General features: G+C 40.8%; 1 protein-coding gene across 1 annotated transcript in view; it reads left to right on the top strand.

Moving 5' to 3' along the window:
• The window catches only part of ITGA2 (integrin subunit alpha 2), a 92,176-nt gene that overhangs the window by 57,400 nt on the left and 8,262 nt on the right, over positions 1 to 26,514 (top strand). Inside the window, exons 8-25 of the mRNA XM_058680211.1 lie at positions 350 to 500; positions 778 to 943; positions 2,994 to 3,070; positions 4,975 to 5,113; positions 6,242 to 6,387; positions 7,966 to 8,109; positions 9,673 to 9,885; positions 10,565 to 10,701; positions 10,814 to 10,953; positions 13,414 to 13,565; positions 14,843 to 14,953; positions 15,768 to 15,850; positions 16,269 to 16,410; positions 17,678 to 17,770; positions 18,572 to 18,648; positions 18,731 to 18,814; positions 23,239 to 23,341; positions 25,685 to 25,795. Of these exons, the coding sequence (XP_058536194.1) occupies positions 350 to 500; positions 778 to 943; positions 2,994 to 3,070; positions 4,975 to 5,113; positions 6,242 to 6,387; positions 7,966 to 8,109; positions 9,673 to 9,885; positions 10,565 to 10,701; positions 10,814 to 10,953; positions 13,414 to 13,565; positions 14,843 to 14,953; positions 15,768 to 15,850; positions 16,269 to 16,410; positions 17,678 to 17,770; positions 18,572 to 18,648; positions 18,731 to 18,814; positions 23,239 to 23,341; positions 25,685 to 25,795 (2,269 nt within the window). The remainder of the gene's footprint in view (positions 1 to 349; positions 501 to 777; positions 944 to 2,993; positions 3,071 to 4,974; positions 5,114 to 6,241; positions 6,388 to 7,965; positions 8,110 to 9,672; positions 9,886 to 10,564; positions 10,702 to 10,813; positions 10,954 to 13,413; positions 13,566 to 14,842; positions 14,954 to 15,767; positions 15,851 to 16,268; positions 16,411 to 17,677; positions 17,771 to 18,571; positions 18,649 to 18,730; positions 18,815 to 23,238; positions 23,342 to 25,684; positions 25,796 to 26,514) is intronic.

Genomic DNA, 26,514 nt, shown 5'->3' with positions numbered 1-26,514 from the left:
AATGAATAAAATTTATGACAGAACTATTTATCTGTTGACTAGTGTTAATTCATTTGATTTTCCTATAAGAGAAAAGAATTCTTGATTCTGAAGACACAAATTTTTATGTCCTGGAACCCATGGAGACTTTTTTGACTGTCAAGCAAAATTTGTATTATTGCATGTTTCTAAACAACCGGCAAATCAAGCCTATTTAGTCACCATCATTGACATGAAAGGAAATTCTACATCACAACAGATTTTGCCCAAAGAAACTATTTTCATGTTTATATTTTAACCCAAATATCTCCTGTGAACTTACTCTTCTGAATGTGAGTATTTTTTTTTGTTGTTCTTTAATCTGCCACAGAAATTTTGCTTATTCGGCAGCTTCTGGTGGACGTCCAGGAGCCACGAAAGTCATGGTCGTTGTAACTGACGGTGAATCACATGATGGTTCAACGTGGAAAGCTGTGATTGATCAATGCAACGATGATAACATACTGAGGTTTGGCATAGCAGTAAGTGTCTCCAATGTCCCGCGGTTGATTAGTAAATGCTCACTTACAGCATAGCTTGTCAAGGCTGCAGTTTCCTGTTGGCTGTTCTTCACAAAACACTTTTGCTCCATCTCTGCCTCTTCCTGAATTCTCAGTCCTGTCAACTAGTGAAATGTGAAAATGTTGTTTGATTTACTTGTCCAGAGGGTCTATTGTGTTCAGAACTAGACTGGAAAGTGCTCATCGGGAAGTTAGAATGCAGCGGTAATGATCTTCCCCGCCTTTCTCTGTTTTCAAGGTTCTTGGGTACTTAAACAGAAATGCCCTTGATACTAAAAATTTAATAAAAGAAATCAAAGCTATTGCCAGTATCCCAACAGAAAGATACTTTTTCAACGTGTCTGATGAGGCAGCTCTACTGGAAAAGGCTGGGACATTAGGAGAACAGATTTTCAGCATTGAAGGTAAAATATTGAGAATTTTCTTTCAACAAGCTTTTTTCAATAATTGTTTTATTTTATTATAATGCTGTATTGATATTGTCTGTATTGCATAAGACTTGCTATAAAGCTGTAAGAAATAGGTGAAGAACCTCAGTGGTTTGTGAAAGGCAAAACACAAATGACCAATAAACAATACTGTCGATTACAGTAATAGACTTGAAAATATAAATTAAGAGTTTTTACCTGAAAGATACCACAGATTAATAATGTTCTGTCCTGGAGATATGATGAGTGAGCAAAAAAGCTCGTGCAAGGTTGATTGTCAAATTGATAAAACTTTTGGGGAGACAATTTGAAAATATCTATCACAAACATAGGTAGTTTATTTTTAGACATGTATAATTTATGGAACACACACACATATATATTTTTTTCAATTAAAAAATACAGTGAAAACACTTAATAGTTCAGTTTTTGAAGGAGTCTCTTATTTATTACTTGTGAAATCATTTACTTATCAGACCCTGGGAGATCTAGTGAGTATAGAAATATTCCATGCTTAAAATGCCCACTGCGTGGTATCTGAGACACAGCACAGTGGTCAAAAGTCCCACATGACCCAAATCCTGGCTCGCTGGAAGCTCCCTGCAGTAAAGAACATATGTCATAGATTGCTGTGTACATTACTGCCTTGCAAATAGGGACGAGTGGGTTACACAGATCAAGAATTCATCTCTGGGCCCAGCGCAGTAGCCTTGTGGCTAAAGTCATCACCTCACATGTGCCAGGATCCTATATGGGCCCCATTTCACATCTAGCTCCCTGCTGCCCAAAGCCTTGGGACCCTGCATCTGTGTGGGAGACCAAAGAGAAGCTCCTGGCTTCACATAGGCTCAGCTTTGATGGTTGCGGCCACCTGCGGAGTGAATCAGAGGGCGGAAGATCTTCCTTCTTGTCTCTCCTCCTCTCTGTATATCTAAATTTCCAATAAAAATAAATAAAAATCTTAAGAAAAGGTCTATCAAAGCTTCTTTAAAAAACAAAGAATTCATTTCTTTAGCCATATATTGATATCCTGATTATATCCTGGAAAGTTCTATCCAAATAAAATTTATGGCTTCTTAAATCACTCATGTTTTTTCTAAGTTCTTTATCATTATCAACATCGAGTGTGCCCTAAGAATATGTAAAATTTGTGTGTCTATTAAGTGTGAATAAGAACAAATACAATGCAATGTATAAGTTATTTTAAATGATTGTGTGCATTTCCTGCTATTACAGATTTTGGAGAGTTCCCCATTTTATTAAAAATAAAATCTCTACTCCATTGTTACATATCCTAAACATGACTGTCATGTGGCACAATTTGCCTTCTCCAGGTTAAAGTATCATCAGTTCAGGCATTTAGCTTCCTTTTTGTGGATACTGGAGAAACCAAACCAGTTGGACCACACTCTATGGAAAATGAGTACTGAGTCTAGATTGTCAGTGACAAAAGCCACCATTTAAGTACAAGTAAAAAAAACTCCCAGATGGTAAAATTCTTTCACAGTCTTGAATCCCAGTTCCTGCTGGTTAACTCAAATCTTGCTCAATACAGTCTTCATCACAAATCAATTACTAGGGTCTTCCAACCACATTTTTGATATTTAGGCATATTGGTACTGATATTTTAGCACTAAACTTGCATTAATATCTGAGCTAGTGGTGATCAAAAATTTTAAGATAATCCTCTCAGTTTTCACCTTACCTGGTTCCTTTTGTTGAGTATTCTTTGGTATTAAGAACTGCATCAAGAATTCTGTCAAATATGTTAATACTTGATTAACACCGATTTTGAAAACTACCTTAGAAGTGCTGTGACTTTCTGTAATCTGGTAGAACACCTTACCAGTGGTCTCCTCCTTTCAGAATCGGGTGACTCTTTATTTTGGGTTGACTGTTAGAACGTGTGTGTGTGTGTGTGAGAGTGCGCGCGCACGCGCACAAGTGAGCTTTGGCATGCTTATGTTTGCAAACACAAGTTGAAATTGTTGATGGTAATACAGTTTTTAAAAACGGTGTTCTCCAGGTACCGTTCAGGGAGGAGACAACTTCCAGATGGAAATGTCGCAAGTGGGATTCAGTGCGGATTACTCTCCTCAAAACGTGTGTATACGATAACTGCAAGCCATGCTGTTACTTGGGCTAACCCTTCTCGATAAAGCCTTTATATATAAAGGCTACACATAAAGTAGAACACACGTCTAGTGATCTGCCTCCTTTTTTTGATGATCATTTATGTTTCTGTGCGAGTAGCTTTTAACCATAAAAATGAAGGTCACTAATGCCTTCCCTTCCCTTCCCCTATTTTCAAAACAAAAAGAGTATAGACAAAACAGCCTTTCAGTGGTCAAGGGCAAGCACTATTTAAGCTCAAGTTATTATCCATGACTCAATTACTGGAAACATTTCTTGTCAATACTGTCTATGTTGAATTCCAAGTTACTACAATATCTTTTTCTAAAAGATAAATTTAGAAAAATAGAGAGCTAGGAAAAATGTGAGATGAGGGGCAGAGTTGTCTTCCTCAGAAACACCCACGGCCCAGGCCTCTGATTCTAATTCTGTCCAAGATTGAAGTGGGATCGTAAAAGGGGGGACAGAGTGACATAAGGCTTGGAGAACATCTTAGGACCCCTATGGGCTCAGAGTTTGACCTGTAGCTCAAAGGATCAGCAACACCTTCCTCTCTGACTCAGAGAAAAGGGATGAATTGTCTTGAATCAGCAGTCCTTAGACCTAGAACAGCTAGGGACATTTACCTCAGGGGGTAAAAAGAACTAGAGATGAATATTTGCATTGGAAACTTTGTACACACATCAATGAAATTCTTGTTACATGCTTTAAAGTCCATTCATATACCTCCAATTTGGAGTTCCTGATTTCATTCCAATCAGGCACATAATTACATGGTCTTTATCCACAAGATAGGACATGTGTTTTCTCTAGATGCAGTTCTTTAATCCTGAATCACATCTTGTGTGGTTTCTAAAACCTAATTTAAAAAATTTAAGGGCCTGGTGTGGCAGCCTAGCAGCTGAAGTCCTTGTCTTGCACACACTGGGATCCCATATGGGTGCCGATTCATGTCCCGGCAGCTCTACTTCTCATCCGGCTCCCTGCTTGTGGCCTGGGAAAGCAGTCAAGGACAGCCCAAAGCCTTGGGACCCTGAACCCGCACAGGAGACCCATGAGAAGCTCTTGGTTCCTGGCTTCGGATCTGCTCAGCTCTGGCCGTTGTGGCCACCTGGGTAGTGAATCATTAGATAGAAGATCTTTCTCTCTATTTCTCCTCCTCTCTGTATAACTGACTTTCTAGTAAAAATAAACAAAGCTTAAAAAAACATTAAATAGCATTTCCCATCGTGACTGAACCTGCCTTCTGCAATGGCTTATGGCTCTGAATATTCAACAGGGAGGACGCTAAGGCAGCTCAGTCGACCAGCTCTCCTTTTCCTCCAAGTAGAAGAAATGCCGCAGCTACAAGTACCTTTAGAGGCTGTGCTTTTAACAAGTGGGTGGGGTATGGGATCTAGAGGAACATCGGGAAAGAGTCACAAAGAGAGCACAGTTGGAAACAGAGTAGGTGAGAAGGGACTTGGTCAGGCGGGCGTCAGCTGTTAGAAATATTCCTGTTGCTCTTCTGTGGTCAGCACTTCCTGTTTCTCAAGCATGTCTCATTTCCGGCTGTGAGCTACTCTGGAAATATGGAGGCTCACTTTGGTTTCCATTGTAATGGCTCATAATGGCTCAGCGTTTGGAGCCTTTGAATGGATATTAAAGATGGCCATGTGCCTGCCCTGTCTTACAGCCTATGAACAAGAGTGATCTGTGTAACATGTTGTCCTGATTTATACAATTCTGAGAGATACCAATTCACGCTTGTATGTTTTACTTCATCATGTTTAACATTTTTCCTAAATCTAAATAATGTTGTGTTTTGCCTACCTACCGATTGTATACTTTAAATGTTACTTGTCTTAATTATCTTCATTTTTTGATTTGTTCAGGATATTCTGATGCTAGGTGCAGTAGGAGCTTTTGGATGGAGTGGGACAGTTGTCCAGGAAACATCTCAGGAACATTTGATTTTTCCAAAGCAAGCCTTTGACCAAATTCTGCAAGACAGAAACCACAGCTCATATTTAGGTAAGGCAGAGCCGCATTTGACTTTCTTTAGACCAGCTGCTGGTTGAATCTCAGGGTCAGTTCAGCAAAACCTCTGAGCTGGCCTCTTCCTGTAAGTGCATCCCCTAAAGGCAACAGATGATGGTTCAAGCATTTGGGTCCCTTCCACTCCCATGGGAGATAAAGAATGGAATTGGTGACTCTCGTACTGCCTGACCCATTCCTGGCTGTTGAGAGCAACCGGGGGGTGAACCACTGTCTGTGAACTCAGGTTGTCTCTCTCTTCTTTCAAATGAGCAAAACTGTATAAAACATACTAGATATATACTATATATGAGGCATATATAATTTATATAAGAGGCATGTACATATCTTAATATGTATTATATACTATACATTAATATGTAATAATACTTTTATACACACACATACACCTCTTAGCCATTGAAGCCTCAACCGATAGTATATGAAACACTGTGTTACACTCAATGATCTCTTCTGGCTATGCCATTGGTTGTAATTCCTAGAGCATGACTGTATTTCTCTGAAATGCAAATCATCTCTGAAAGACACTCCTACTTATAAAAGTGACAATATTGTATTTCAGAATTCTCAGTCATTTTTCACATAATAAGCAGTCACTGATTTTTTTTTTACTACCTGCTCTTGAATAGTGCCTAAGCTGCCTATTCTAGTCACACAAACATTTAAAGCCTTCCAGCAACCCCCTGAGAGCCACCATACCTTTGCGAGACAGTGAGTTTAATAACTTGTCTAAAATAAAACAACCTAGACAATGGTGAATCCAGAACTTGACCTTGGGACTAACTCCAAAGCCTGTAATTTCCCCCCTACTCTATAGCATTTCCTTTTTAAATTCACTTGTTCATTCAAGAAATAATTGTTGGGTACAAGTTCATAAGCTGATGAAAACAATCCAGAATCTGGAGTCCACTTGCTTACAGGACGGCCTGCTTGTGGAGGGCAGTGGTAAAGGACAAAATCTAGGTACAGTTCATCTTAGCAAAGCCGTATGTGTCCTCCGTGATGTACTCACGACCATTAGGAACTGTGCTTGTTGTCTAACATACGGGAACCTCTGATCATCTACTGAGATGACACCTTTATTCTCTCCATCTCCCCTCTTAGGTTACTCCGTGGCTGCGATTTCTACCGGACAAAGCATCCATTTTGTGTCTGGAGCTCCTCGGGCAAATTATACTGGCCAGATAGTGCTCTACAGTGTTAATGAGAATGGCAATGTCACAGTTATTCAGACTCACAGGGGTGACCAGGTAATGCCATTGTTCCACATGGTGAAGTTGGTTTTGTGTAGAACTGGGGCATGTGGGGGGTTGGGTGCATACATGACTGCTCTGTGACTGGCTCTGTGGTGTGATTTTCCACACAGATTCACAATACTAAGAAGCACCACTATCCCCTTACGAGACAGGGAAGCAAGAGTTTAAGTATCTTACAAGGCCGCCCAGCACAGATGGAGTAGCTGTTAAAATCCTGCCTATTTGAACTGCAAACCTGTGTTTTCTGAATACATTCTCCCAGACTACCCAGACTAATAACATACAGGCATTACTTAGTTGTGACGGTAGATGCACTGAAAACCAAGCATTGGAGGAGAAATGATGAGAAGGGAGTGTTTTAACATTGTAAGGACTGAGCGCTTACATGAGAACCCATCCAGATATCCTGTTGGTTTTGATGTTTCTACAAGTGAAAGAACGCTCTTCTCTGCCACGTCCTACTGGAGGGTGGCAGTCCAGTAATCGTAACGGTGCTGAGTTCCAGTGGCAAAGCGCTGTTGCTACAGTCAAGACCAGCCAGCTGCTTCCTCTCCCTTTATGGAGCAGTTTCATCTGCTGACCTGGCACACATTTGAAACGGGCATCGCTTGCCTGACCTGCAGAAAGTGTGGTCCTTTGAGTCAGATTTCTGTTTTCTAAGCCCCGAGCGTGATCCCACCAGCACTGCTGGATTTCCTCAGCTCTGTGACCACAGGCTGCCTGTAGTCCCGTGCACACTTCCCTGCCATTTAATATTCTAAAGAAGCGTGGTTTTTTTTGTTTTGAGGAAAACAAAGTGTTCCAGAGGCATAATTACTTATTCTTTTCTAAACCCCTTGGAAGCATTTTTTTAGGTGAGCACGTTGTTGAGTAGAATGAACTTTCAAATTCTCGACTTTTTTTTTTTAACTGCCATTTTGTGCCCGCATCCCAGTTGATCTATCAGCTACTCATCTGTCCCAGCTCATGCCATGGGTGTTCTATCAGTCCTGCTTCTGCCTTCCTCTACACCCAGAAAGCTCCTGATCCTGCTTCAGATGCAACTAAAATAATACTTCATCTAAGTCTCCTGATTCCACTTCACTCAGACTACTCAGTGGCTGGGACTTGTATCACAGTGTATTTACCACGGAAGCACATTATTCATGCCACACATACACTGTCTCTACCTCTCCTGCCTTTCTCTACAACACCTTGCATGGCTGCTACAGGGTCCTTTGTTAAAATGGGTCAGTCCTACTGGCAGCAGAAACATCTGGAGTGCTTATTTAAATTGCTGTTTTCTGAACCACGTACTAGGCATTGCATGGGAATCTTTGGGACTAGATCTCAGGAATCTGCATTTTTTAAGAGTTTCTTCGTGCCTCCTGTGTACACTGAGGTCCGAGAACCAAGGCTGACATAGTGTTGGATTCTGAGCAAACAGACTGTGCTGTCCGTCTCTGTGTTCCTAGTGCTGGCAGGGAGTTCACACTCAATGTTTGTATGTTGAATGAGCAAATGTAAGTTCAGTGCAATGGTTCCTTTCTGTGACCCCAGGCATCCTGAGGCTACTGTGTTTCATTGCTGCAGATTGGCTCCTACTTCGGCAGCGTGCTATGTTCCGTTGATGTGGATAAAGACACCACCACAGATGTGTTGCTGGTAGGTGCGCCAATGTACATGAACGACCTAAAGAAAGAGGAAGGAAGAGTCTACCTGTTTACCATCAAGAAGGTAAAAGAAAAGAAGCTGACCATTTGTTTTAATGCTGAGATATGAAAGTTAATCTGCGTTTTAATGTATTCATCAGTAATCATTCATGTGCATATTGTATAACATTCTGTTTCTAAGAATCTAACAAATAATTTTTAAAATAGTATTGAAAGGCAACTCCCATGTAATGTATAATGTACTGCCGTTTTCTGTGAGAGAGCTTTGAATGCATTTTTGCACATTCAAATAGTCATGAATATACATACTTTTATTTATTTTTTTTTTTGAATATACATACTTTTAAAAATTGTATCCACACACACACACTTTTGTGTATTTTCCAAGTATCATGTGAAATGCATCACTACAAAGACAGAAAAATATCAGAGCAATACACTTCTTATTTTACAATGAAAAAGACAAGTTGTACCGGGCACTTTGGCAATCTACATGTGACCCCAAATGCTTTCTCGTTTAGCTAGTCAGGAAATGCCATTGTTTAATGGAAGATTTAGAGATATATGTCCAACTCTTGGAATTTCCAATCATTACCAATAAAACAGCACATTTGAATGCAGAAAAGAACCATTTTTTTTTTCTGATTTGTAGACTGAATTCTAAATCCTTCCAGATAAGTAAACTCAAAAGAGCAGAAAAGAAAAACTAAAAGAATAGGTTGTCATCGAAAAATAGATAACTATAGGGGAAAAATGCAAAAAGAAGTTACATTTAATATAGTAAATATTATGCTTAATTGGTATATTTTGTACTTCCTTATTCATGTAAATTGCTGTTAAAATTTACCATTTAACACAAATAAAGCTATTCTAAAACAATTATAACAACATATATAATTACATATATATTTGCTGCTATATGTATAATTTGTAATTGAGAATACAACAAGGTAAATACATGTTTACTTACTTGAAAACTTAATAAATTCTCTTTCTAAATCTTTCCTGTCAACATTTCTGAATTATCAGTAATTGTTGAAGATGAAAGACCTTCTACTGCCTAATCAAACTCAGTAGCACATAACAGAAAAGAATCAGCACTGGCCCAGTTTTACCATTGAGGAGAATTCTTGTAAGATATTTTCATAGCTGAATATAACATACATAGGAAAAAATCATGCACTTGCAGGAGATGTCTTTTCCTTTGGGTAGAATCACTTAGTGTGTCCTATAATAGTAAATAACAACAATAACATTTTCCACTTCCTAAACCATTTTAATTTTGCCACTATTGTCATTTTAAAGTAAAATCTAAATTATTTTGTTTCATGTCTACCTCAATCTCAAGATATTAGTAGATATTTGCTAAATACTAACAAAAAAAGGCTAAAATGAATTCCTTTATGTAGGCTATTCAGCTACTGTAAAAAGAATTACCTCATCTCACCTCCTTTGAGGCACAGGTTTTTCGACCATCTTTAATTCTTATTCCAAAATCTCTTCCTAAATACGGTCTTTTAAATTCAACATTTGAAACCCTATCTACTGTTATTCTTTGGAAAATTGGCTTGGTCATTATACAAGTTGTGAGGTTTGCTACAATCATTCTTCCACCTCCATTTTCAAGGGCGTTTTGGATCAGCACCAGTTCCTGGAAGGGCCTGAGGGCACTGAAAATGCACGGTTTGGTTCAGCGATTGCAGCTCTCACAGATGTCAACATGGATGGTTTGAATGATGTGATTGTTGGTTCGCCTTTAGAAAACCACAACTCTGGAGCTGTGTACATCTACAATGGCCGCCGTGCTCCGCAGAGCACCATTCACACAAAGTACTCTCAGGTGATGTGTGAGGGCCGTGGCGATGTGTTAACCACTTGCGTATCACCGTGTTGGCACTAAAGCAGCACAGGGCCCGTCCCTCTTAATTTGATAACCTCACATAATCATTCAACAAGCACTTCTGTAGCTTCTACTATGGGCCTGGGACTATCCGATGAGCTGAGGCTTCTATGAAGAACAGGACAAACAAAATTCTGGTTTATGTGGACTTCTGGTGGGGGAGAGATAAATTATTCCAGATAATGATAAAGACTTGGGAGTTTTAAGAAGATCACAAAATATCAAATATGAGACATACCAGTTGATTGAAAGTGTGACCAAGGGGACCTCAGGAAAAAGACAACTTAAGAAGACAGCTAGAATAAGAATCTGGACAGCTAGGATAGGAGCCAAAGCCTGAGCTTGCATCAGCTCATTTCTGGTCCATTGCTTTTTTTGCTCTTTTAGGCTGTCCTGTAATTTTTACAATGAACTTCTGTGCTATTTCCTCAATAAAAGTGTGGCTTCCACAGTGACACAAAAGTCAGATGTGATTAAAAAAAAAACCAGTGGAATTTCATGGAGAATGAAGGCGATGTAGAAAATAACTAGATAGTGAATGTAGTAATGCCAGCCAGAGATTGGCCTTTGTTCAGATTTTGGCACTGTAGTTCCATGTGAATTTTTTTTTTCTTTTTAGAAAATCCTGGGATCGGACAGTTCCTTTCCAAGCCGTCTCCAGTACTTTGGGAGATCCCTGGATGGCTATGGGGATTTGAATGGAGATTCTATCACTGATGTGTCTGTTGGTGCTTTAGGGCAAGTGGTTCAACTCTGGTGAGTCGCTGGGAGCCAGAATTCAATCATGTCGCCCCTGCATCCACTGGAAAGGCTAGAATCCATGTGCCCTGTGACAATGTACACATTACTGCTTCTAATTGTCTTGTAGGTCGCAAAGTATTGCTGATGTAACGGTGGATGCTTCATTCACGCCAGAAAAAATCACTCTGTTGAACAAGAATGCTCAGATACTCCTCAAGCTCTGCTTCAGTGCCAAGTTTAGACCTAACAGTCCCGACAGTCAAGTGGGTACGTGGATCTAAAATAATCTGGACAGTGATGGGCTTGCGTATAGAGTTTCAGCCGTGAATACAACCAGAGATTAGTTTATTTGTAGAGTTTTAGTTCTAAATATAACCTATGCTTTCAATTGTAGACCCCAAAGATTAAGGGTCTTCATTTGCAGACACTTAAATTGCTACGCATTTGAGATCCTTTCCAATGGTTCATTAGGCATGGAGGGGTTTGTTTATATTATCCCCCCCTCAACTCTGGAGGTGGCATGTAGACTTGTAATTGCTGTGCCATAATCACGGACTCTCCCCAGTCTATTCTTCAAGTGTCACTAACATGTCCCCTCCCCCTCCCCCTTCCCCTCCCTCCCTCCCCGGGCTTGCTGAAGTCCTGCATCCTCTTCATAGTCTTTTCCAAATGTTCCCCCTCACCATCATCTTTTCTCCTCCACTGGCCTCTACACCCCCTGTGTAAAGCACGCAGCTTAAAACTCGATTGAATTGCATTTTTTGTTTGTTGCACTTTCATGGGTTCTAATCTCCTTTTTCCATCCAATTTTGGCTCTAGACTGCAGAACCTGTAAGTTTAAATAGGCACTGATATAAGTGGTAAGCAAAAAACTTAAAAACCAAAAACACAAAGGCAAATTGTTTGCCATGACTTAGTGCAAGAAATAAATCGGGTATGAAAATAGAAGGTAGCCTCACATATTGGCACATTATCTTTCCACTTTAATACCCGTCTGTAAAGCTTTCCTCAAGTGTTCAAGCAGTGATAACTGAGAGCTTCCCTTACAGATCTGATTGTAGCACATCATCTGTGCAGCCATGATAGTTAAAATCTGTGGCTGTACAAACGAGCTGCTGATTTACCTATAAGTTGGAGCTGGAAATTACGGTCCCTGGCAGCTCAGCTCTTCTGGCCATGAACCATGCGTGTGTTGAAATCTCATATCTCTTACATTTTGACTGTTCTTCTATGCCTCTGTTGCTGCAAACTCAAAAATTCTGCCTTCAGAGACCTTTCTTCCCATGGATTGTCTGCCAAAGGTCTCAGGGATTTTACACTGTGTCTGTCCTCCGAGGCTGCAGGTCCAAACAAATCAGCCAGCTCAAATCATTTGTCACTTCATGGCCTGGCAAAAATGGTAGATCAGACTTGTATCCCATCTTCACAATTGTGACAAGTGAATTTATAAAACACATGGTATTAATTATTTATTGTATCAGGTACACAATTTAGGGTAAAATTAATAATCCATTGCCTATGATACTATATATCATTTTAACAAGGTGCTTAAAGTACCAAATTGTGTTATCATAGGCACTTTGTTCTACTTACAGTCACTTCCCCCCCCCCGCTTTATTTTTCCATTGCATTATTTTTACCACTTATGTTGAACCCATTTGGAGTTTTTGTAGTCTTCCTTTAATGGCTCTTAAAATCACTGGGAACAAGAAAGAGTATATGAAATCTCCAGTAGATACTTTAAGAATAACATGGAGAATTAATGTTATTGGACATATGTTCAAACTTTGAAACACTGAAAAGCAATAAAATAGGACAAAAGATCCCCAAATAAGGCAGCATGTGCTGTGAACAGCATCATCTCTTCTTTCTTGTATTGAACACATGGCTGGTAGACAAAGCGATTAGAGATAATCATTCTGACAGTTTGGCTGATGTCGGGGTTTTCCTTTCTTTTGCACTTCCATGGGTTGATGCTATCTTTTTATCAATGAGGAAGCACAGTCAGGGAGATTAGGTCAATTTGTTCAAAGTCACAGATTTCACAGACTGGATTTATGATTTAAACCAAGGCTGTCCAATTCAAACCTCACTGCTACAATATTTCATACCCCTCTCCATGTAAGCACCTAGAATAAGCCAGGCTGTGTATCTGTTCTCTAAGACTGCCTAAATTAATCCCCATAGTAATATTTAATCCAAACAATGGCATTGAGGCAGCAAAGATCACAAGCTGCAGTTTCAGAAGGACTTCTGCCTTATTTCTGTCATGCCTTAGCTGTGTCAACTTTGGTGGATTGTCTGGCTTGTTATCTGGAAAACAGGATAACACTATTCATTTTGCAAGTTTAGTGTAAAACTTACGTGAGATAATATACAGGAGTGACGGTGAGCACTGTCACTTTCCACATCTTAGCCTTCTGGATCATGAAGCCAATGTTTGAGTAAATGACCAGAGTTGATCCAGTCCATTTCCTTATGGCAGGTACAATTTTCTTTCCACTTCTCTAAGCCACATTTCATGTATCCACTGTCATTTATATCATCTCAGTTCTAGAATCACAAATGACATGTGGTGCTATCCATGGTCCACAATCCACCATGGACAAGACTATTCTCCATGTTTTCTAGAAGTCAGAGACTTTGTGCCGTAAGATATAATAAGCCAGGGACTTGCTTCCTTATAAATTCCTTTGTGGTAACACTCCTTTGTAATTTGTATTGTAGCCATTGTGTATAATATCACACTTGATGCAAATGGATTTTCATCCAGAGTAACCTCCAGAGGCTTATTTAGAGAAAATAATGACAGGTGCCTGCAGAAACATATGATTGTGAACCAAGTCCAGAGCTGCTCTGAGCATGTGGTCCACATACAGGTGAGGCCTTGAGATCATGGTCACCTCGCTGCTTCTTCAAGAGTAATGACTGTTCCAAGTCTATGAGTTGCCTTTGTAATTAATGCCCTTATTTAACTGGATGATCAAGAAGCTTCCTTCCTCTAAGTTAATACTAACAGTCACATTCCATTTTTATATATATATATATATATATATATATATATATATATATATGGTAATATTCAATTTTATCTAGGATTTTAAGTAAAAAGGTCAGAAATAAAATAATTTTAAAAATCAAAATTGCAGTGCTTTCTTAAATGTTTAACAGGTCTGAATTTTAGTTGGCAGTTTTATGTTTTATTTTTTATGTTTTATTTTATTTCCTATCACAAAATTTTACTCCTTTTTAAGCTATTGAAAATGATATTTCTAGTTAAAATTTCCATGATTCTATAATAATCGTGGTGGGTTAGGAGGTAGTTTATTCTTGTCTTAATGCCGTAGTTTTGATAGTTCTCACAGATTTTGAAAATCTCTGCAATTAGAGAAGTGCTTCTTGGGCAAAACTATCAACACAAAAATTATTTTATAAATGAGTGACTATCTTCCCTTGATGACTACATTATAATTGGTAAGTGCAATTCTCTCAAGAAGCAGTCTTTTAAATGAGCTGCTCAAGTTCTTACCTAAGTCCATCTGAGTCCAAAGTGCATAGGCACTGCCCAACCGCCATCACCAGAAATTTAGGTTTGACAGCTCAAGAAAAACATAGGTTTATATAGGGTTTCCCAGTTATTTTCAGTGCAGAGTGAACCAGTGGGCATGTTGATTCTCTGCCTTTCAAATAAATAAGCGATATTTTTAAAAGATCGTAGCCAACAACCCAAGAAGCAAATACTGACAATAATTGTCAATGCTTTGAAACCAGAATGTCACCCATATTTGTGAAATGCCTGTGTGTTAATCATGATACTGGTGTGCTTAAATAAGAATCATGGCTTCAAATTTTTGCTGGACAGAAGTCACCTTAGCTTTCTTAATAGTGGAGAGGCTATAAGCAGAATTCTATCGAGTCTTGATCATTCAGAACAAGCATATTCTACCTAAGGGAATGCTGGCTATGTTTTCTATTGTAAATACAGTTGTAGACATTTTCTTGTTTCAAAGCTGTTGTGCCCTAATCATTTGATTCTCATTCTCATTCATTCTCTCTCTCTCTCTCTTTCTCTCTCTCTCTCTTTCTCTCTTTCTCTTTCTCCCTCCTTCCCTCCCTCCCTCCCTCCTTCCTTCTCTCTCTCCCTGTGTGTGTGTAGGAGCCCTCTGATGTTGTCAACTCTTTGGACCTGCATGTGAACATCAGTTTGGCAAACCCTGGCACTAGCCCTGCCCTGGAAGCCTATTCTGACACTGCCAAGGTCTTCAGTGTAAGTATGATGTGCCCTTCCTTTATTGACATTGGCTCAATTGCATCTTGTTTCAGTGGGCCTGGATTTGCTCCCACTACGAAGACCTAGACTGAGCTCCTAACTTCTGATTTCAGCATAATCCAGACCCAGGAGGCATTTGGGAAATGAGCAAGTGGATGGGAACTCTCTCTCTTCTCCTTCCCTCTCTCTCTCATCCTTCCCCCCCTCTCATCCTTACCCCTCTCTCTCATCCTTCCCTCTCTCTCTCATCCTTCCCCCCCCTCATCCTTACCCCTCTCTCTCATCCTTCCCCCTCCCTCTCATCCTTCCCCCTCTCTCTCATCCTTCCCCCTCCCTCTCTGACCCACTCCCCTCTTCCCATCTCTCACTCTCTCCCCTCTTCCCATTCTCTCCCTCTCTCCCTTCCCCACTGTCTCCCTCTTTCCTTTTCTGTCCCTCCCCTTCTCCCTCTTCCTCAATTTTTGCCTTTCTAGTTCAGTGCCCTATTTCCAATCCTTAGAGCAGTTCATGGCACACCACATATGTTTAATGAATGTTTATTGAAGGAATAAATAGATAAAGCAAATACCTTATGCTTACCACCCAGATATGGGAAGCTCTGTGCCTCCCACCATATCCACTGCAGTTAAGCTCCCCCAAGTCAGAACAGTGCACTGACTTTTGCATGTACCCATGTTTCTCATAATGATTTTGCTTAACATGTGGATATTCCTAAACACTGTTTGCTTTTGCATGAATTTGCACATTGCATAAATGAAATGATGCTACTTATTCCTCTGCAATTTGGGATTCCCCCTCCTCCCTTTTGTAGATTCCTTTCTATAAAGACTGTGGTGGTGATGGGCTTTGCATCTCAGATCTGGTTCTTGATGTCAAACAGCTGCCAGCTGCCCAGTAAGTCAGATTTTAAAGCTTTGTGTCAAATGTAGAAATACACACTGAATTGCTTTGTTTAAATAATATTAGAGTTTCTTCTACAAAAGAAATATCCATGTTAGTAACTATAGTAAAACGAATTTTGATTTCTGCTATCTGCATAGATTTGTAGCAGCAAGAAATGCAAATCTATTTTATTTGGATGACTTTTAATTCTGTAATGTAATTAGACGCAATGAAGAAGAGAACCACATAGCATTATTTCATTGTCAGCATCATTTTAATATGAAGATAGCTTATTATTAAGCAATTTTATCACTATTCCAAATAAGTCTAGATTTATTTTTTAATTCATGAAGTTTTGAGTACCAGCTTTTAAAAATTTCCTTTAAGGTTTTTTTTTTTTTTCACTTTTTCTCCTTTTCACTTTTAACAGGGAACAACCTTTTATTGTCAGCAATCAAAACAAATGGTTAACATTTTCAGTAACACTGAAAAACAAAAAAGAAAGTGCATACAACACCAGAATTGTGATTGACTTTTCAGAAAACTTGTTTTTTGCTTCCTCTTCTATGCCGGTATGTAAAACACTGTGTGCCTACCGCCGATGGGTTTCCTACTCACCAGGTTCAATCTTCCTTACACTTACTTGAATTCCCTTGCCCTGTATCTGTCCAAGGGAGCACAGTCAACCCCAGCATGATGACTGCTGACCGTGTGACTGTCAACTGGTAAACCACAGGAGGACACAGTCTGGCTGCATGTCTAGGCCAGATTGGGTCAGTTTTTCCTTTAAGCAGATAGTTGGCCATGGTTGCTAGGCACTCCCATCACCCTCCCAAGCCATCCGTGTGATGTGCCTGCCATGGTGGCCATGAACTTGCTCAGAGATACTCCAGTCCCACAGCCTAGTCTGAGCTTTTCAACCTCGTGCGTCTTGCTGCTGCCAAGATGACACATTCCTGCAAAGCCAGGTCATCACACTGACTTGATCACCAAACCATCAACACACTTGACCATGTGTGTCCAGAGCTGCCTCCAGCACCAACAAAAAACAGAAAGAAAAGGAGAAGCTGATTTTCCCAATTGAAAAAAAAATCAAAATAACTGCACCCTATTTAAAATTAATGTAAACGTAATAGATTTAGAGTTGTGAGCCAATCCTTTTCTTAGTACTTAGTAGCCTGTGGTTCAACTCCCAGATCTAACTTGTGATTCCAACTTCCTGCTAATGTAGGCCATGGGAGGCAACAGTAATGGATCAAATGTTTGGGTCCCTGCTGCCCATATGGGAGACCCAGATTGAGTTCCTAGTACCTGGCTCCAGCTGAACATGTTTCTGACTGCTGTGGGTATTTGGAGAGTGAGCTAGGGAATGGGAAATTATTCATTCTAGCTGTCACCACCCCCAAGTCTATGCTAAATGTCGAAGAAAAAAAACAGAAAATTTTAAAAAGATTTCTTTAGTAAGAATATACAAGTAAATACTGATATGACTTTATCTTTTGTCTTAAATATGCAAATGTATATAAAGATGTACTAAAGATAACATTTATAAATGTTGAATCAAAACTTACTGTGTTTGTCAAAGACAATAACCATAATTTTCTTATGGGGAAAAAAAGTTTTATACTAAAACTCTTCTTTGGCTTGTGGGGTGTCCTGTTAGCAGCAATGTTATCAGCAGGTGGACAATATGAGAATTTCATGGCTTGGGGAATGATGAACTATATCAACTGTTTCAGAGTGAACCAACCTTACTGCCAAACTATCCCTGTATACCTTTTATTCAATGTGTGTGTGTGCAAACTCACTGATCATTTATTTGTCTTTGGTTGTCTTCAGGTTGATGGGACAGAAGTGACATGCCAGATTGCTTCATCTCAGAAGTCTGTCACCTGCAATATAGGCTACCCTGCTTTAAAGAAACAACAGCAGGTACAATTGCATTTCAGCCTTACATCCATTCATTCATGCTGGACCAGTCCTGGCATCTTCTGTACTGGGTATCATCATCTGGTGGGCGTCGCTACGTAATTGCCCATATGCTTTGAGAAAGCTTTTATAATATCTGAACTTCTAACTTTATTACTAATAGGAATGGGGTCTCCCTCAAGCAATTTATTAAACACACACACACACAGTATAGAATGTGGAAAGCTCTTTTCCTGAATGTGTTGACCAAATTGCTATACACAGAATTACACAAATTATTAGCTCTTTTTAAAAAATCTGTAGTTCCTTATTGAAGGAGCAGAGTGAGAAAGGGAGAGGGACAGAGATATCTTTCATCTTCTGGTCCACCTCCCAAATGGCCATAAAGGAAGCAGTGCAGCCCAAGTGAGGACCCTGGAGGTCCACCCGAGGCTCACACATGGGTGATGGGAGGCCAAGGTTTTGGTGGCATCATCGGATGTGAAGCAGTCCTGAACAGCTTCCACATGCAGTGCTGGCATGGTGCCACTAGCCGCTGGCCCCCAGAAAACACCTGTTAACACCTTGTCAGAAAGTTTTCTAGTTCAGACATACATGAGCACTTGTGTTTGCTTTTGAAAGTTAGGCTGTCCGAGTGCCAACGTGAGCATGCTATGGCAAGACGAGTAAACAAAGCTATTCCAGACATCTGAACACTCAAGGCAGATAAACTACAGAACCAAATAGGAATGTGTTTACTTTTAGGGCAAACATTTTTCCCTGAGTGTGATGTATAAGCTTGACAAATATTAATTTTGTGTGTAGGTGACTTTTACTATTAACTTCGACTTCAATCTTCAAAACCTTCAGAATCGGGCATCTGTCAGTTTCCGAGCCATAAGGTAAAACACAGTGAAGTCATGAATTGATGACATGTGTCTTCTGAAACATCTGTACGTAATGTCCTAACGTTTGTTTCAACAGTGAAAGCCAGGAAGAAAACGTGGCAGATAATTCAGTCAGCCTCAAAATACCTCTCCTGTGTGACGCGGAGATTCACCTGACCAGGTGAGAGAGCAGTGGGCAATGAGTAGTTTAATGCCATTGACACCACCACGGCTTCAAATACATCTGTTGTGATGAACAAATTCCTGAATACATGATTCTTAACAGAAGAATGTGGACTAAAACATTTCACTCATACTGGCAGTGTGAGTTAAACTGCTGTCTGCAGTGCTGGCTTTGTATATGGGAGCACAGGTACATGTCCTGGCTGCTCCGCTTCCAATCCAGCTTCCTGCTAATGTGCCTGGAAAGACAGTGGAGTATGGCCTATGTCCCTGGGCCCGTGCACCCATGTGGGAGACCCCTAGCTGTTGTGGCCATTCAAAACTAAAGGACCCCAGCCTCAACTGATCTGAATTTCAAATGAAATAAATCCTTTAAAAAAATGAAAGTCCACAGACCAATTTGGCGCTAAGAAAACTCCGAGTGACTCCTAATTACGAGCAGCACACAAAGGCAGAGGACATCCCCTCTGCCACAGGCCACAGGGACGTCTTCTGGGGGCCATGAGAGGAGCTGCAGGCCTTCCCGAGATGTAAAAACAAGACTCGGGAGGGTCCCAGAGAATCACCACGGTTTCTTCTCTCTGCCCACTTCCTTCTGTCCACATGAGATCTCAAGCAATCCCCCTGTAACTTTCCAGCTCCTAGCATAATGAATACATTGCACATTGTGGTTCACTGCTAATACTGTGTCTAGCCACAGGTTAAACAGTCAGATACTGAAAGTAGATCTGATCTAGTTTCCGGGTGGAACATTAACAGCTGCAGTTTTCTTCTACCAAGTAGGCAGTGAGGGATTTTCCAAAGGAAGGCTTCCATGAAGAAATGCTTTAATCCCTTGTCTTGCCTCCCCAAACTTAGAAAACCTGAGAGCAGCAGGCACACTGATATTGGCTAATATCATTACCTTGAATTGTTGAGAGAGAGAAGCTTCTTGGGAAGTGGATAACTTACAAATACCAAGGGTATCGATAGGTTCATTTCACTTTAGTTCACAATTGGTGGTGAGTCGAGTTCGTGGCATAGATACTGAGCGTAAACATGCAAGCACATGGGCAGGACACAGTGCCCACCTCCAGCCTGGGACCCAGAGAGCTCTGTCTACTGAATCTTTAGAATGTTGATTCCCAGCTGAAATCCATGACCCCTGGAAAATACGTGGCAGTATTTTCCCAAGTTCAGAGACAGGTCGCAGTAACTCCCACCACATCACTCTGATGCATTGCCGAGCAAAAAGCAAAAGGAAAATATGCCATCATGTCTAGAGCCTGAGCCCCAGGAGCAGAGATGAGAAGAATTCTTCTGTGTCAAGTGCGTGGCAGACAGCGCAGGCAGGAGCACGATCCAGCCTAAGCCATCAGCCCTGAAAAAGCAATCAGGAGCTGCAGCTTTCCAAAGGCTCCCAGCTGCTACACGAAGTAATTGAAAACAAATGCAACCAGAGAGATTGCTGTTGCCGCATTACCTGAACTCCTTCTTCTCACTTTTCCTCTCTGATTTGGTCGGTAGAGCTTTTTTTTATGGTTCTATACTTCCAATTTTTTTTTTCATGTATTTTAACACAAATGTAAAAGACGGATTTTTTTTTTCCCCATAACATCCTACCCATGTGTTTTTCTGCTGGTACCTTGGATTTTAATACATTGTAGTGATTTAATAAAATATAGTTAAAATTTTAATACAGAGAATTATAAAGAACAAAAGCTAAAATGTTTCCCAACACTATCACCCAGATGAATCCTAGTGGATAACGTTTCATTAAAAGTTTTCCTTAAAAGAGTTACGGTGCTGAGTGTGATACTGGGATCCGCTATGGGTGCCAGTTCAAGTCACAGTTGCTCCACCTCCTGTCTAATATGCTAATATGCTTGGGAAAACAGAGGATGCCTCAAGAGCTTGGGCCCCCGCACCCACGTGGGAGATCTGGATGGAGTTAGACTCTCCTGGCATTGATCTGGCCCATCCCAATCAGTGCAATCATCTGGGAAATGCATCAGAGATGGAAGTCCTGTGCTTCCCTCTCTCAATTCTGCCTTTCAAGTAAATAAGTAAAATCTTTAAAGGAAAACGATCAAACAACGAAGCCATTCCTGCCACCTTCCCCCTTCCCTGGTGCTCCACTTCCTGAATATCACTAAGTTGAGTGTTTTTAGAATTCCCTTCCAGGTACACAACTTGTTTATCTACCACAATATATGCATGTAACATAAATGGGTGATGGTAGAACAATCCTGTACCTTTTAATGTAGTCTTAAGTTTTCAATATCAAGACATATTTAGCTTATTCAGTTCTTGGCTGGATCATAATTTCTGAAGCTATTCCAATAGCTTTTTAATTATATTTAAATGCCTCAAGCCATGCAAAAAAATGATTACCAAACGTTTTTGCGAACTTTTGAAAAATACTATGTCAACTCCTTAGCAACCACTCTGATTCCTGTGTGAATATACAGTTACCTTGTACAAATATGGGAGGTGGAGATAGACAGTGCTACAATTATTTCAGAAATAAGATTCCCTGACTGCAAACATATTGATCAAAGCTGAGGTAATTTGAGTAACACTTGAATAACAACGAGGAAAATGTCAGATCTTTTCAACATATAAAATAACATATTGATCAATTTAGAAGTTGGTACAGTTTAAGGACTCGCACAGAAAATCTCTGGAAAGCAAAGCCAATTATTCATGTACACACAGCCAAGCCTTCTGATTCAAAGCCAAGTCACTTTTCCCAGCTTCCATGTAAGGCTGACAAATCACTGTTTCCTCTCATATGCATAACCTTGACCGCATCTATTTAAGTCTCCCTATGACATATTTTCCTTTGAGATGTTGGAATAGTGTTTTTTTACAGCTTGAGAAATTAGAAGGACACAGTTTTGTCAAGGAAACAATTTTATATCAGGAAGTTTCCAGTCCACTTTTAAGGAAATATAAACCATATACTGTAATAAGAAAATTCTCTGTTTTAAAATATTTACTTTTCATTTATTTCAAAGGCAGAATTAGAGAGGGAGACACAGAAATAGAGACAGAGATAGAGAACTATCTGCTGGTTCACTCCCCAAACTGCTACAACAGTCAGTCTGACTCATGAGTGTCTTCCAGATCTCCCACACTGGGGACAGGGGCCCCAGCACCTGGCCACCTTCGACTGCCTTCCCAGGTACATTATCAGGAGGCAGGATTGGTAATGGAGCAGCCAGCACTTGAACTGGCACCCATGTGGGATGGCAGCATTGCAGGCAGCCACTTTCCCCACTATGCCACAGTGCAGGTGCCTGTCTACAAATTTTAGCAGAAAAAAAAAAATGTGTAGTGCTTTTCCAGACTCCTATGCCAACTGCCTGTTCCTCCAGCCCTGACCACAGAAGCTGGCCTGCTGGGAATCCAGCCTCAAAGTTTCAGCAAAGAGTGAGGACACAAAAGGGTTCCCTGTTTCATTCCAGTGTGAGTGGTTCAAGGAGGTTTGTCTGACCTAATTAGTAATTCTGAGAAGACCCTAGGTGGCCATAATTTTAGGTTGTGAGAAGAGAAAGATCTGTTTGATGCATCTGAAAGGTGGCCTCTACACTACACAGGGGACTGATTACAATTCAGACTCAAACCATTAGACGAGGCTTGGAACCAGATAGGAGAGGAAGGATGAATAACAAAATACCTATCACCAGTTGTAGGAGCTAACATCCAACACGCTATCACTGTGTTTCATCCACAGCAAGTAGAGAGCCCCTGGCTTACAAATCCAGTCAGCCCATTAGCAAGGACTGGGGGTCTGCTGTGTTAGAGTACCAGCTGGTAAGGAAGTAGCCCTCAGATGGATTTCCCCATCAGTTCTGAGATAACATGTTTGTGTTCATTTTAGAGACGTCATAACTTATAAACATATAACAGAACATCAGCAGAATGACCAGGAAGGGGATATGTTTCGAAAGAAATGTATTTTAGTCTTGGCCAGAAGCCCATAGTAAACATTGCTTTTAAATTAGTGCCTTTATAAAACACTTTTGCCTGTAATCTAAGCTAGAAGATGCTAAAGAAATATGAAGCTTCAATATGAGCAGAGGTGGGCATTGTACTGTGTGCATGGGGTCAAACCTCTGCCTGTGTCACCTGCATTCGGTATTGAAGTACCAATTTCAAGCCCAGCTACTCTCCCACTTCTGATCTAGCTCCCTGCACGTGGTCTCCTGGGAGCCAGTGGGTGATGACCCAAGTGCTGGGGCCCATGTCACCCATGTGAGAGACCTGGTGAAGTTTTGAGCTCCCAGCTTCGGTCTCTCCCAGCTCTGGCTATTACAGGCATTTGGGAAGGGAACAAGCAGATGGAAGATCTCTCTCTGTGTCTCAATCAGATGAAAAATAAATAAAAACTTGTTAAAAATAACTTTTTAAAATGTTTTTCTAACCAACATCCAACAGATCCACCAACATCAATTTTTATGAAGTCTCATCGGATGGGAATGTTCCTTCTATCGTGAACAGTTTTGAAGATATTGGTCCAAAATTCATCTTCTCCCTAAAGGTTGGTAAGCCTTTCCTCGGGGTGGCAAATTAGGACAAAGGGGAAAGAAAAAAAAATGAGCCCAGTAAGAAGGAAAGAAAATAATACCACAGTGGATCTCAAATTTGAACGTGCATCAAGAACATCTGGAGAAGTTGCTAGAACAAGTTTTTCCTAGGATTTCTGATGTTTCTGAGCAGCTCTGGCTGAAGTCTGAGTCAAGAATGTGCATTTCTAACAAGTTTCCAGGTGATGCTGAAGCTGCTGGTTTCCAAGCCACGTTGTGAACGGCACAGGGTGGATCACAGAGAAATTAGTTCCTGGGGTTCATGCCTGGTGATCTGTCCTGGATGACAGTACTTAGATGCTGGAAAGGCAGATGCACACTGCTAATCAGGGAGATGGGCAAGACTGGGTTAAAGTCTTTGAAATGTGATTGTATTACTTTTTCTATGGAGGCTATTTCTATTGGGGATGTATAGATCTGTGTACAAATTGGAATATTAGGTAATATCTGAAAGTTTTTTTTTTTTTTGGCCCAAAGTCTATCACTATGCAAACACAAGTATTTTTTTTTTAAAAAAAGATTTTACTTGAAAGAATTTCATACAAAGAAAAGGGAAGACAGATCTTCCATCTGCTGGGTCACTCCTCAAACGGCCGCCACAGCCACAACGGGGCTGGTCCAGAGCCAGGAGGTTCTGTGCCTCCTACATGCAGAGGCCCAAGGCCCAGTGCCATCCTCCCATGCTTTCCCAGGTCATTAACAGGAAGCAACCAGGACACAAACTGGTGCCCATGTGGGATGCCAGCACCACAGGCAGAGGAGTAGCTTGTGTACGCCAGTCCCATCAATAGCCAACATGAATTGCAATTATTACAGCTTTATCTGCATAGAAGTTAGTTTATTAAAGAATGTTTATAATTACATTACAAAAATTGTGGGAAAGGAAAAACAATTTATTCACCACCATTAGGTCAATACTATTTTAATATTTTTTAAAGATTTATTTTTATTGGAAAGTCAGATATACAGAGAGGAGGAGAGACAGAAAGGAAGATCTTCCATCTGCTGATTCACTCCCCAAGTGGCCACAACAACTGGAGCTGAGCCAATTTGAAGCCAGGAGCCCAGAGACTCTTCTGGGTCTCCCATGCGAGTGCAGGGTCCCATGGTTTGGGCCATCCTCGATTGCTTTCCCAGGCCTCAATCAAGGAGCTAGATGGGAAGCAGGGTGGATGGGACACGAACTGGTGTCCATATGGGATCTCGGCACATGCAGGCAAGGACTCTAGCCACTAGGCTACCATGCTGGGCTCAATGTCATTTTAGTTTTTTGTTTTGTTTTGTCTTTTAAACATTTCCTACTTATTCTGTTCCAGGGCTGCCATCCTAGTATTTTGTAATTTTTTTTTAATCTTTAAAATAATCTTGATTGGTATCTAATTACTGGCATTTATAAAATGTGCATGGCATGGCATTTGACAGACAAAATCTTTAATGGGATATTGAATTAATTCCTAATAACACAATAGCATTCATAGTGTAATAATTACACCAGCTCATCAATTGCTTTACATGCTGCTTCTGTTTAAATCCTAGATAAGTTATGAGGTTGATACTATTTCTGGGGGTGTTATAAAATGCCTAGGAGGGCATAAGTCCTGGTCAAGTAGAGTAGGAGACCCCTTAGTACCAAACCAGGGTACACTCACTCAATGTTGGATCACTTTTATTTTTACAAAGGAGAGGACTGGAGCACAGAGGTTGAGTTGCTTGCCCAAGCCACACTGCTATCGGTAGGTGAGACCACACCCTGAACCCACCTCAACAGATGGCATTTTTATAAAGATTTATTTTATTTTTATTGGAAAGATTAATTCACAGAGTAAGGAGAGAGGCGGGGTGGGTCTTCTATCCACCAATTCACTCCCCAAATGGCTTCAGTGGTTGGAGCTAAGATGTTCCTAGCCCAAACCAGAAGCTTACTCTTGGTCTCTTATGTCAGTGCAGAGGCCCAAAGACATGAGCCAACCTTGAACTGGCATACACATGGGATGCTGGAGCCACAGGCACAGGCTTAACCTACTATACCATGGCACCAGCCCCCACCGATAGATTTTTTTTTTCATCATATATAGGCCACAGTTATCAAGCCATCAGTTTTATACTCATTGAAATTACAGAGGTTGGGATTTTTCTCCCATGAAGAGTTAAGACAGAGGTGTACAGGGTGACAATAGGTAATGACTCATTTTCAGAGGAACTCCGTCTTCCCACTTTGTGGTTAAGCCTAATCTACAGGTTCTGCTGCCCCCTTGCCTTGCATCACGTGGCAACACTAGCTTGCTCTACGTTCCCAGGTAACAACAGGAAGTGTCCCTGTCAGCATGGCGTCTGTGATCATCCACATCCCTCAGTACACCAAAGAAAAGAACCCCCTGATGTACCTGACCGGGGTGCGCACGGGACAGGTAAGCATGACAGTGGGCTGGCAGGATGTGCATTTCTCAGGGTGAAGATCCATGACATTTATAGTTGGAAGACAAGATAACTGTGATGTGTCATGAGTGACAATTAGTTGATTTCATATTAGAAGCACAGTATTATTATAAATAGGCAAACGTCTGAGTCTAAGGACTTAACAGTGGCAGAAATTATCCCCAAAGCTCTGTTTCGCCAAGTGAAGAGCTGACTTTGTTGGCACTGTCTTGAGGAGGAGAGCAGTCTGCTTGGAAGAGAGGAGTCGACAGCAGGAGCATCGCAGGTCTACCCAGCTGCAACTAGTAACCAGTTGCTCTGGTTTCAAGGTTTATTACCCTGTACTACTCGTACTGGAATGCAATTATCGTGTGTCAGTGCTAAGATGTGGGACCTTTAAGATGTGACTGGATCATGAGGGTTCCCGGTCATGGACAGCATCGGTGTCCCTACAAGAAGAAAACTCCGGCTTCCTGTATGCCCCTGTCACTCTCTCACCTCCACCCATGGCTGATGCAGCCAGACAGCCCTCAAGATGCCAGCACCTTGATACTCAGCTCTCCAGCCTCTGGGTCTGGAAACAAATCAGTGAGCCTTCATTGCAAGTTCCCACTCTGAGCTATTCTGTGAACAGCAGCAGGAAGCAGGCCAGGACTCTGGTCTTCCAGCTGTCAGCCTAGACTTAGCTCTCGGCAGTCCTCAGTCCTAGCTC

Source organism: Ochotona princeps, chromosome 23 (assembly GCF_030435755.1).
Source record: "Ochotona princeps isolate mOchPri1 chromosome 23, mOchPri1.hap1, whole genome shotgun sequence".
Lineage (NCBI taxonomy): Eukaryota > Metazoa > Chordata > Mammalia > Lagomorpha > Ochotonidae > Ochotona > Ochotona princeps.
The sequence above is the reverse complement of the archived record's forward strand: the minus strand, read 5'-3'. Positions and strand labels throughout refer to the sequence as shown.